At 41.5% G+C, this 12,854-nt stretch overlaps 1 protein-coding gene across 1 annotated transcript; it reads right to left on the minus strand.

The window, feature by feature from the left end:
• Positions 1-289: 289 nt before the first annotated feature.
• Positions 290-8,165, minus strand: osr1 (odd-skipped related transcription factor 1). The gene is made up of 3 exons (XM_024135301.2): positions 7,918-8,165; positions 1,612-2,370; positions 290-796 (listed from the first exon to the last, which is right to left on the minus strand). Exons 2-3 carry the CDS (start codon positions 2,328-2,330, stop codon positions 664-666), a joined length of 852 nt encoding a protein of 283 aa, XP_023991069.1. The 5' UTR covers positions 2,331-2,370; positions 7,918-8,165; the 3' UTR covers positions 290-663.
• Between the last annotated feature and the right edge of the window lie 4,689 nt (positions 8,166-12,854).

Here is a 12,854-nt window from a genome sequence, read left to right on the forward strand (position 1 = left end):
AAGATATCTGTACAAAAATAACATTGGAATGTGAGCTTCGAAATAGAAATAAGGCAGTTATGCTGACATGGCTGTAACCAAATGAGCAAATTTTACAAAGACTGTTAGACACGTAAATGTCCCTTAAAAAATGTGGGGATCAAAAGTGAGAGTCTCTCGGAATGTCTGAGAGGTCAAGTTTGTCCGAAAGATCTGGATCACATTCCATACATCCATGATGTATGATCCATTCGCCCCAATGGGTTTCATCATGCCCAACCAATACACAGCCTCTAAGTCCTTTAGCCCAATTCTCTCTTAACTAAACGTGGAAAAAACAACTTAGTTATAGTCCAAGGTGCTCCTGGAAATTGTCTGGATACATCATAGAGATCCAGGATTTTCAAATCTCTGTGAAGAATCGTTCCCCACGATGAGCTCAAGAGGCTGGTGTGAAATGTTGGTGAACATTTCACTTTTTCAGTCAGAAAACTTCAGTTCAAGTTCAGAGATGTTCTATGTTAAACATCTGTTCATGTGCCCTTGAGCAAGGCACTTAAACCTAATTTCTCCTGTAAATCACTCTGGATATGAGCGTCTGCTAAATGCCTAAATTTGCTTTAAAAAATGTCTTTGCTTTTATTCTTTCCAGTGTCCCCTATTCCTCTTTTTTAATTATTGATATCACTTAATCTTGGATGGCTTTAGTTCCTTCACCTGCATGTGCAGCGTTTTGTGGACAGCTAGAGTTCTGGACTGACAAAATCCCTTTCCACACTCCTGGCACTTGAACGGTTTCTCCTTGGAATGGATGTACCTGCAGGGTAGAACAGAACAAAAAGAGTGTCAGGTTTGAGTAACAAAACATAACAAACACAAAGACAACTGTCAATCTAAAGCCACAAATTAATAAAAGACAACAAAGAAATAAGAGAAAAAGGAGGTGAACGTTATGGTGATATATTGTTCTAAAAGGTATGAATTACAATGTATGCCTCTCAAACTCAACACGTATGCAACATATTGATGTTGTTTATATCACTTTCAGCTATAACTCAAATCAATATCAACAGTGCCAATGTCAATTCAAAAGCATTCCGACGTATTAACTATAGATTGCCCCCGCTAAACTCTTTAATATGCACATGATATCGCTTCATGCCTTTGTTGCAGCTTTTCACACTACTTAACCAGATTTTTACCCAATTTAATTCACATACTGGATTGTTACTGAATTTTTTCACATACTGATCATGTTAGTGGCCTGTCGCTCTAAATGGATTAACGGTCCAATGCATGATATGGTTGGGGCAAATTCCATTCAGGGCTATTCCATGTCTTGAATTAGAATGAATTCAAATGGAATTGGACTCAACCCTGATGCATTACACTGTCAGAAACTCAACATGATTAATCAGTAGCGTATACGACAATTTAGGAAGCAATTACTCATTTTGTATTCATATTCTATGCTGTTCTTATTAATTGTGGCCAATTAATAAAGTTTCCAATAATACAATAATTTACAATAAAATATTATTCATTAATTTACAACATTTTGGCAGCCATCTATCTCCATACTCCTCCTTCGTTAAATTGAGCTTCATTGTAATAGAAAAGTGCAGGTCTCACCTATGGTCTCGGAGGTGGTCCTGCCTCCGGAAGGCCTTGTGGCAGATGTCGCAGGTGTATGGCCTCTCGTCCGTGTGCGTCCGCTCATGGATAAGCAGGTTATAGGACTTAGTGAAGTGGCGGCCGCAGAACTTGCACACAAATTCCTTCTTGGTCTTGGAGGGCAGGCGGCCGCGGCTGGGCTTGCGCTCGGGTGATGACAGCTTGGCTATGTCCATGAGACAGCCTAGCCCGCCATGGCGAGGGGAAGTGGTGACGACTGCCCCCATTATGCTCAAGTCCTCCGCCTTCAGTGGGTCTTCCTGGGTGGCGGCGGCAGCCAAGTTGGCGAAGTCGAAGCGTGGCTGAGGCTTGCTCTTGGAGCCCTGGAAGAGACCCATGGCGGTAGCTGCGGCATTGGCGGTAGCTGCGGCATTGGCCGCAGCGGCCTGGTCCTTGGACTGGACCAGGTGGGGAAAGATGGGGATGGAAGGTATGCCGGGGAAGCGGCCGTCCATCAGGGCTGGGAGCTTGGAGAAAGTGCAGCGGGGAAGAGCGAAGGGAGGGTAGCCCAGGGTCCACTGATGGAGGTGGACGGCATGCAGGGCGCTGAAGCTATAGATGCCAGGGACCTGGTCCGTGGGTAGCTGGAAGCCATTGGAGGTCTGGAGAAAGGAGTAGTTGGCGAGCTGCAGGGAGGGGTGGAGGGGAACCGGGGCTGGAAGAGTCTTGCTGCCCATGGTTGGTGTCGCTACTGATCACCAGATCACGGGATTCTCTCTGGAAAAGCAACACCACAAAAAAGTCAGGTCATATTGACAACACAACAGAACTGTACACATACAGTATAAGTCATAATGTGTTATTGTTTTACAAACCAATGATACAGTGACAACAACAGTATCTTCTACTATTCTAATAATACAAATAAGGACAATAATGATCATAATTGTTCATAATAAAACCAGGAAGCATAATTGTGTTATTTAATGAGGATCAAATAACATTTCTAACTAAGTATTTCCTGCTACCCCCTCTTTTTGAGTCATCCTGGCGTCTTTCCCCCACACACAATCACAATGCCAAGCCAATACACAAGCGGCCCGGCTTGATTATCTAGTTGCTTTTCAAGAGGCCTCATATCAGTGGATTAAGGTGATGCGTGTGAATGTATCCCTTTACCACTGAGACAAAGGGGAAGACAGTGATAAGAGCTGTCTGAACCAGACCTCCGTGCAACAGGAGCTACCAGCTCAACACATGGTCCGACACACACACACCATGAATCACGTATTGTCCTCAAGGCACACGATGAGTGAGGACAGCCTGCGTGTGTGGGTTTGCGTGTGTACACACATGCATGTGTGTGTGGTCCATGCGTACAGGTCAGAGAAGAGAAGGTGTGCACTGCACTCCCAGTGCTGACAGTGGTGTGTGTTTGGTGTGGGTGTTTCCCATTCCCAGAAAACATGCCGGGGGCTGTTAAGACGAGGGTAAATCGAATGACACCATTCACTGAGGTGAAATGCCTCCGTGAGCAGGGCTCTAAAAAGTGTGACCATATGCTCCGAAATATTTTGCACCAGTGCGACAAGATTCTAAATGTTGTAATGATGAGGCTTAGCTGTACTGCTGTTTACGAGTGCCCTGGATACATAAAAGTGAGCGCAGATTCGTGACCGTGGATGTTGCACTATTTCTACAGATGAAACCGCTTGTCCCGAGCCCAAACCATTCAAAAGTTGTGACTACAGTATATTACCAGCACTACGTTTTTTTCTTCCAGCTGCAGTTGGATGCATCTCCATTGGCAGGCCATATTTTACATGAATAAATCATGTCGCGGGCGGTTAACATTACCTTATTAGCTAGCTAGCTAACAACCTGGTAACTTTACCAGTGTATCCAAACATTTGGGGGTAACGAAAGAATGGTAACGGGACAGCTTCTTCAGGAGATCAATGCAGTCTCACGTCAGATGGCGTCAATCGTACACGACACGCAGCTGCCAGGCGCCATTTGTCTAACCAAACATGGAACTAAATCAAGATTTAGATCATCCGCCTAACAGTAGCAATGACGCACTGGCTACTACGGCAAACCATGCTTGATCAGCTGAGCAAATTAGCCCCAGCTAGCAGCCTAGTGTTTTGAATGGCCATTACGGTAGCTAGTTTGTCAGCTTGTTGATGAAGTTGTACGGCACCAAAGTTATGGGACTGTTCTCAGAAATCAGCACACGTTTGACTCTGACAGCTGGCACTGTGCCTACTTTAACATTTGGCAAACACGATAACGTCACAGCTAAAGCAGTCAGCTGTGCCGCAGAAACCTATGAACTAATCACGGCAGAACAGAAACAGTCTTATCATGAAAACTCACTTGTGCTGTTATTAGCTAGAATTTCACGACACTAGCTACAGGGAGCATTGAGTGTGTGAACGGACGTTGTTAGCCTGGCTTTCATTTCATATGGATTAATTTGAGACTAGTTCAGCCAGCAAGCAGACACACGCTAGTTAATTTGCGTGCACATTTAGATTCATAAATACTGATTCTACAACCACAAAACACCTTAGCTACATGTAGAATTATGTGGTGAAGACTTCTGATGAAAAAAACTATTTTAGCTTTTAAAATTAACACACGTCTTTACAGGGTTATATATTAGTTTCTAGTGGACACCGTGTACTTCAAAAGTATCTCAAATTCATATAGGCCCAATAAAGGCTGTAAAAATCTTAGTTTCTGGTGCTCCTACATTTTATGTGGTGCTCTTAAATGTTTTAAATTGGGAGCACCAGTGCTACCAATTAATGTTTTTAATGTATAGCCCTGTCTGTGAATCTGTTTAAACAGGTTTTGATAAGAGGAAATAACAAGGAACAATAATGCCTCTGTTTCTGTACCTATTTGATGGTCAGGATATGAAACAGTTATCCTGTGTCTTTTCTGTCTTAGTCTAAACAGAGCTGGCATGCCCGCACCATTGTGTGGTGATTTAGCTATCCACAAAAAAAGCATTACCCCTAAGCCAAGCCCTTTGCTTTGTTTGATTTTTGTTATTCATAGGGAAGTGTGTGTAATCCCCATTTTTTTTACTGCTCTGCAAATATGACTCCTTCATAATTCTACTACTGGTTTATATTATTCATCTTATTGTTAAAAGTGGTCATGGGTTATCTACTTTAGTCATACATACTGTGTCATCAAAACATAAGGAAACCACAAGATATGGCCTAATCAAGATATAGATAATAATAGGCTACATTGATATAAATACGCCTATTAGAGAAAAGGACCCCTTGATCATACTGGTGAACATAGTGTAAAATGTTGATGAATAAAAGTGGGGAGTGAGTGAGAGCCATGGTTGCATGGGCAGTAAATAAAAGTGAAATAGTCCTAATTAGAATTACCGAACCTCAAACGTCCCCCGGGGTTTTCTCCTTTCTGATCATGACGCAGAAGTAATTGACTTTTACTTAGAGGTCATTAGGGGAGATCAGCGGTTGCTCCCGAGCCGTCTCGTACCCTTAATAACCCTTTGATGTCTACATACCATCTCAACGACTCAACAATCAAGCTAAACACTGCTACGTCCCATTCCCCGTTGGTCGTGATTGGCCAACTGTTAAATTCCGCACCTCGGCCGAAAGCGGACGTGTTGTGAGATTTGAGATACAAGATAACGCAAAGCATGACCGAATTGTCCCACACACATATCACGCCAGTATATTATTGTTAGTATGTTTCAGAAATGTGCTCTCTCCACTCTAATTCTAAATAGATAGAGGTTAGACTACTAGGACAGGTCAACACAAGATCCCAAATCCTACGGATTAAAGGTGACCCGAGGTAAACCTAAATTACATTTTGCCAAGACGTTGTTGGCTAATTAGGAGGATTTTGCATTGGTGTTGGCAAGAAAAATCACACCAGCATTCCCATTTCGGTCCCCACACGCCAAAATGGATGAAAATCAGCGCAGCTTTTCCTTGCCACAAGAGTATGTAAACTGAGGTGATGAAAAAGTTAATGCGATCACTTTATGTTGTTTCCATATATGCGCGCTCTTGTAGCCTACAGACATGGGCCTTACCTATAACATTAGGCCTACATGTAATTTCAGGATTTAGAGGGAGCTTGCATCTTTCAGGTTGTACATAAACAAAGAGACGAATATAGGCTACAGTAAGCATTACATTGTAATGCACTAGTTTAGGATGAAAGAATGTGGGAATATTTTTTGTTATTCATTATTATATATTTTTTATTTACCTAGGCAAGTCAGTAAAGAACTAATTCTTATTTACAATTATGTCCTACCCCGGTCATACCCTAACCCGGACGACGCTGGGCCAATTGTGCCTATGGGACTCCCAATCACGGCCGGATGTGATGCAGCCAGGATCGAACCAGGGTCTGTAGTGACGCCTCTAGCACTGAGATGCAGTGCCTAAGACTGCTGCGCCACCCGGGAGCAAATACACTCGGGAAGCTACAGGCTACGACTCAGTCAAACTAAATCCATATTGTCAATTTGTCTGATAGCCCTAACCTCACTACCGTGGCTAGGATAGGCTTTCTGTCATATGCCTACATATCTTTTTGGTAAACTAAACTGCATGCAAACTTGGTTGACTTCGTCTCATTAGCTCTTGTTTAAAAGTGGATTAAAGTAGACTAGAAAGCATATTTCTAAGAAACATATATTGTTCAATTCTTATAGATGCCGAATGATGACCTTGTGTGTACTCACTGGGCACACACTGGTTGAATCAACGTTGTTTCCACATAATTTCAATGAAATGACGTTCAACCAACGGGGGATAGATGTTGAATTGACGTGGGTTTTGGAGAGCAACTTCCAAGTTCTTATGTTAAATGCAGATCCTTTGGTCAACTGTGCAGCAATTACCGCGAATGCGCATGTTTTTAGCCGTGTGTTGATGCAGAACATGAGAGGATATGGGCACTTGAGCGCAATAAAATAAAGCAACTGATGTGTACACCTAAGCAACGTGAGAAGCAGTTCTCTGAAAATAACAATGAAAAAAATGTATAGGCCTAAGAATGATCCCAATTTAAGACAATTGTTCCAAATCATATTTGATACCATAAACCCGTGAATTTGTACATAGCAATTAGCACAAACATGTGGTCACTCTTTTAATTCAGATTATTGTAATTTCGAGACAAAATACGGTGTTTTAATGAGATGTATAAATTCCTACAGCAGAAAACACTGATAAATCGTGTGTTCAAGTAAATCCATGTAAATTAGCCTACAATAAAATGACGACTTTCGTTACATTCCATAACATTGGTTTAACTCTAAATATGTGATTATTAATAGCATGAAATTCCCCTGCGACTAAGACAGCTTAAAGTTGAAAGATAACAAAATAAATTATGAAATGTACGCGGACACTAGCTTTTGTTTTTTGATGGCCTATTGAAATTCGTTGAAGTAATTTACTATAAGAGACGCTTAAAACAAATAACAACGATAGCCTAATGGTCATTATCATCCTAACCATTCCAGTAATATTTGAATAAATCAATATATTACTAATATTTGGAAGTAGGCTTACCTTATGCCACCAATGAATGGAAAACATATTATACATTATAGACAACAGAAAAATGCATTCACTACGACTTTCATACTGGTTTGGATAAATTAATTGGGGAAAAACCTCAAAATAAATGGCCATCATCGTCCTTATGTTAACTCAAACCATGTAATGTATAATGTAGTTCAACGAAATGTATGTTTTGCATGGAATGATCTCTTTATTTTCACATACATCCTTGTTGATTTTACTCCATCAACTTCACATCGTGCTGGAATGCGTTCACTTCTGAAAGATCGGTCAGTGCTATCCAGAGTCCTTGGGACGTTCACACCCTCACCTTATCCTTAACCATAACCCTTACCTAAGGATCCCGTATAACACGTGAAAGATCCCACCTGTTTCACACTTGCCTGGCGCATCTAACTCAGAAGGCACTCAGACCTGACTCCATGCAAGCTCGAGACACTGTCGACGATGTTTACTTCTAGTTCCTGCGTTAAAACATGTCAAAAACGGAATATTAAGGGATATTGTAATAACACCTATATTTTCTTTTCATGGAACAGTTATGTTACTAGAACTCAGCTCGGACCAGTTGCGCTAAAGTTGACAGCGTTGTTCATTGTGCCTCGCGTTGTCATTCCCCCCGAAGAAGCCCGAACATAAACAACTTTTAAACGTCATATTCTGACAGATGGCTCAGGGAAAAATTACAGACAAAATGTAATACAAAGGGAATAGTTACCAGCTCAGATCGGTCGGTCCTTGGATCCGGAGGGGTCCTGGAGTTGAAAACTTGCGGATGGCCCGATGCAAAACGCCTTGGGAAAAAAGTTTCAAGTAGTTCAGAGAAAGTTTTTGACTTCGCAAGACAACTTGCCCCGCATGTTCACACCGAGCTCAGAATGTATGCGCGTGTAGTTCACAGCTGTCCCAAATAGTTGTGTGCAGGACTTCTGTAGTGACTCTGGGGAAGACGCCTTCTGTTACTGCCCTGCGGTCTGCACTCAAACCGCCTCTTTATTGCAACCAAACCCTTTACTCGCACATGCGCGTCATATAGTCAGCCCCCATTCGAATTTGAGATAGCTCTTTACTGTAAACTCAATTCCCCCTTTTTTTTTGGAAGTAGGCTCACTTTATGCCACAAAGTGGTGGTGGCGGGGGGGGCGAACACAGTTGCAGCACAGTGTCAAACGTGATCTCTTTCACAACGTTGGTGTATGTGGCCTTAATGAGCTTAATGCATACAGCATTTTCCTATTTACAAACTAATCAAAGTATCAATTTGCCATTTTGTCTAGCTCATAACTGAAAATGTATTATTTTTTAACCAGCGTCCAGGCCTATAGACTTTACAAATAGGCATGCCATTAATATAATTATTAAGATATTATCCACATTATATTAATATTACTATTATTGTTATTATTATTATCATCATCCTAGTTTAAATAACAATGTTTATACTTATTTCCATAGGGTTGGTATTATTAGTGGATGCAACATGTGGATTTAACCTCATGCACCTAAAGCATACAATCTGTAATTTGAAGGGCAAAAATCCCCAAAACAAATAATTTCGATTATTATTTGGAATGAAAGCAAATTGCTCTTTTAAAAATAATCCCATTAGGACTCCGTGCCTTCCTGTTTAAAATAAGCTTCTGTACAAGGTGGAAGGGACTAACAAATCAACTCCCTCTTTCTCCTAATTAAAGTAAATATGCAACTGTCACTTTAACTTGAGATCGGGAGGGAAATAAATAGCATTAGTGTATTTACCCCCCCCCCAAACCATTATTCAATTAAGACGGATCTCAACCTGTGTTCAATTTCAATTGCAGGAGAAAATATCTTCTTTATACAGAAGAAAGAGCAGATGAGATGAGGTATTCTAGGCTTTTTATGTAATAAATTAAATACCCGAAGTTAAACTCAAATTAAGCAAGGCAGGGAAGGAACATTTACGAAACTGGAAACATTAGGCCCGCTGAGATGTATGACTTTGTTGAATAATCACTAAGTGAGCTATTAAAAAAAATCGAATGAATACATTTACCTAATACATTTGATTAATATAAAACACTCATTGTCCAAGTTCCAGCACACATGCAGCTCACTGTAGGTCTTCACCGTTATCGTTGTTATATTGACAAGGTGTTCGTGCTCCTGTGGTCAAGCTGTTTTTTCTTCTCGCATTTGCAGGGCAATTGATCCCTCTTAAAAGTGTGGATAAGCAACACCTTGCGGTGGTGCTATAGTGTACAAAACCCGCCACCTGCTGGACATACCATTATCTTCTCCTGCATAGTCCTGTGTTCCTCCTTTACAAACAAATGAAGGTAAGGCCAGCGCCCTAACCCCATGCCATGCATTGTCTAATATCGACCCAAACGACTTACCTTTGTTGTTGGTATCATTATCAGATTTCAGTAATATTGTTACAGAAAAGTAGCCTACTGTCAACTAAAACACTTGGAAATACACTACATGGACAAAAGTTTGTGAATACCTGCTCGTCGAACATCTCATTCTAAAATCATGGGCATTGATATGGAGTTGGAACCCCCTTTACTGCTATAACAGCCTCCACACTTCAGTGAAGGCTTTCCACTAGCAGCATTAGTGAGGTCGTGCACTGATGTTGGGCGATTAGGCCTGGCTCGCAGTCGCCATTCCAATTCCTCCCAAAGGTGTTCGATGGAGTTAAGGTCTCTGTGCAGGCCAGTCAAGTTATTCCACATTGATCTCGACAAATCATTTCTGTATGGACCTCGCTTTGTGCATGGGGGCATTGTCATGCGGAAACAGAAGAGGGCCTTCCCCAAACTGTTGCCGCCAAGTTGGAAGCACAGAATCATCTACAATGTCATTGTATGCTGTGGCCTTAACATTTACATTACATTTAAGTCATTTAGCAGACGCTCTTATCCAGAGCGACTTACAAATTGGTGCATTCACCAATTTGAACACCAATTAAGAATTCCCTTCACTGGAACTAAGGGGCCATGACCAAACCATGAAAACAGCCCCTGACCATTATTCCTCCTCCACCAATCTTTACAGTTGGCACTATGCATTGGGGCAGGTAGCGTTCTCCTGGCATCCACCAAACCCAGATGGGGAAGCGTGATTCATCACTCCAAAGAACACATTTCCCCTGCTCCAGAGTCCAATGGCGGCGAGCTCTACACCACTCGAGCCGACGCATGGCATTGTGCATGGTGATCTTAGGTTTGTGTGCGGATGCTTGGTCATGGAAACCCATTTCATGAAGCTCCCGACGAACAGTTCTTCTGCTGACGTTGTTTGGAACTCATAGTGAGTGTCACAACCGAAGACAGACGATTTTACGAGCTTCAGCACTCAGTGATCCTGATCTGTGAACTTGTGTGGCCTACCTCTTCACGGCTGAGCCATTGTTGCTCCTAGACGTTTCTACTTCACAATAACAGTACTTACAAATGACCGGGGCAGCTCTAGCAGGGCAGAAATTTGATGAACTGACTTGTTGGAAAGTCGGTGCCATGTTGAAAGTCACTGAGCACTCCAGTATGGCCCATTCTACTGCCAATGTTTGTCTATGGCGATTGCACGGCTGTGTGCTCGATTTTTATACACCGGTCAGCAACGGGTGTGGCTGAAATAGCTCAATCCACTAATTTGAAGGGGTGTCCACATACTTTTAGTTTATATACAGTGCCTTCAGAAAGTATTCATACCCCTTGACTTATTCCACATTTTGTTGTGTTACAAGCCTTATTCAAAATATATTTTTTCTCCCTCATTTACATACAATACCCCAAATGATGAAGTGAAAACATGTTTTTAGAAATGTTTGCACATTTATTGAAAATGAAATACATAAATATCTCATTCACATAAGTATTCACACCCCTGAGTCAATACTTTGTAAAAGCGATTTTTGGCAGCCATTACAGCAGTCTTACTGAGTAAGTCTCTAAGGTTGTGTCTACACTTACATGCGGTTATTGTCCTGCTGAAAGGTGAATTCATCTCCCAGTGTCTGGTGGAAAGCAGACTGAACCAGGTTTTCCTCTAGGATTTTGCCTGAGGTTAGTTCCATTCTTTTTTTATCCTGAAAAACTCCCCAGTCGTTAACAATTACAAGCATACCCGTAACCCATAACATGATGCAGCCACAACCATGCTTGAAAATATGGAGAGTGGTACTCACTAATGTGTTGTATTGGATTTGACCTAAACATAACACTTTGTATTCAGGACCAAAAATTTGTTGCTTTGCCACATTTTATGCAGTATTAATTTAGTGTCTTATTGCAAACTGGCTTCATGTTTTGGAATATAATATATATTTTTTCACTTTGTCAAATAGCTTAGTATTGCATTGTGGTTGATCCATACTCAAGTTTTCTCCTATCACAGGCATTACACTCTAACTGTTTTAAAGTCACTATTGGCCTCATTGTAAAATCCCTGAGCAGTTTTCTTCCTCTCCGGCAACTGAGTTAGGAAAGACACCTGTATCTTTGTAGTGACTGGCTGTATTGATACACCAGTGGTTTCCAACCAGGGGTACTAGGAGCCCTGAGGATACTTGGCCTATCCATGTTAAACACTATTATTGCACACAGAGTCCATGCAACTTATGTGACTTGTTAAGCATATTTTTACTGCTGACCTTATTTAGGCTTGCCATAACAAAGGGGTTGAATACTTATTGACTCAAGACATTTCAGCTTTTCATATTTTTTGTTGTTGTTGTACTTTTTACCCCTTTTTTGTGATATTTCAATTGGTAGTTACAGTCTTGTACCATCGCTGCAACTCCCGTACGGACTCGGGAGAGGCGAAGGTCGAGCACCATGCGTCCTCCAAAACACAACCCCGCCAAGCTGTACTGCTTCTTGACACACTGCTCTCTTAACCCAGAAGCCAGCTACTGGGTTAAGAGAAAGGTGTGTCAGAGAAAACACCGCACAGCTGGCGACTGAAGTCAGCGTCCATGCACCCGTCCCACCACAAGGAGTCGCTAGAGCACGATAGGACAAGGACATCCTGGCCAGCCAAACCCTCCCCTAACCCGGATGATACTGGGCCAATTGTGCACTGCCTCATGGGTCTCCCGGTCGCGACCGGCTGCGACACAGCCTGGGATCGAACCCGGGTCTGTAGCGTCTTAGACCACTGCTCCACTTGGGAGGCCTGTTTTAAATTTTTTATGAGTTAAACATAATTCCACTATGACATTATGGGGTACTACGTTTAGGCCAGTGGGAAAATATCTAAATGTATCAATTTTAAATTCAGGATGTAACACAACAAAATGTGGAAAAAGTCAAGGGGTATAAATACTTTCTGATAAGAAATTGGAAATAACATTGATATGACAAGTTGACATGCTGAATGTAGCCTCTGGAGATATATGTCCACTAGACATCATGCACTTCAGAATAATATATTATATAATGTGTTGTAAATATGTCATTATTTTGCTGGAATAGTTGCTAAAGACAAACTATTAAAAAGTCCTATCATCCGGTGCACTGTTGCAAAGACAGATTTCATTCTGCTGTTGTTTTTTTTTTTTAATTCACGATTGACAAACATATTTGAAGATGAAGGTTTGACATGGCGATTGAATCTGCTCCTAACTACTGTGTCTTGCGGAAAAGTTTATTTTAAGAGCATATTTTG

Source organism: Salvelinus sp. IW2-2015, unplaced genomic scaffold, assembly GCF_002910315.2.
Source record: "Salvelinus sp. IW2-2015 unplaced genomic scaffold, ASM291031v2 Un_scaffold245, whole genome shotgun sequence".
Lineage (NCBI taxonomy): Eukaryota > Metazoa > Chordata > Actinopteri > Salmoniformes > Salmonidae > Salvelinus > Salvelinus sp. IW2-2015.

What these genes read in the sequence shown, in the direction of transcription:
- osr1 (XM_024135301.2), bottom strand. Translation starts at nt 2,330, where the DNA reads ATGGGCAGCAAGACTCTTCCAGCCCCGGTTCCCCTCCACCCCTCCCTG. An exon ending in GACCACCTCCGAGACCATAG is followed by an intron (nt 797 to 1,611) that starts GTGAGACCTGCA and finishes TCTACCCTGCAG; the next exon opens with GTACATCCATTCCAAGGAGA.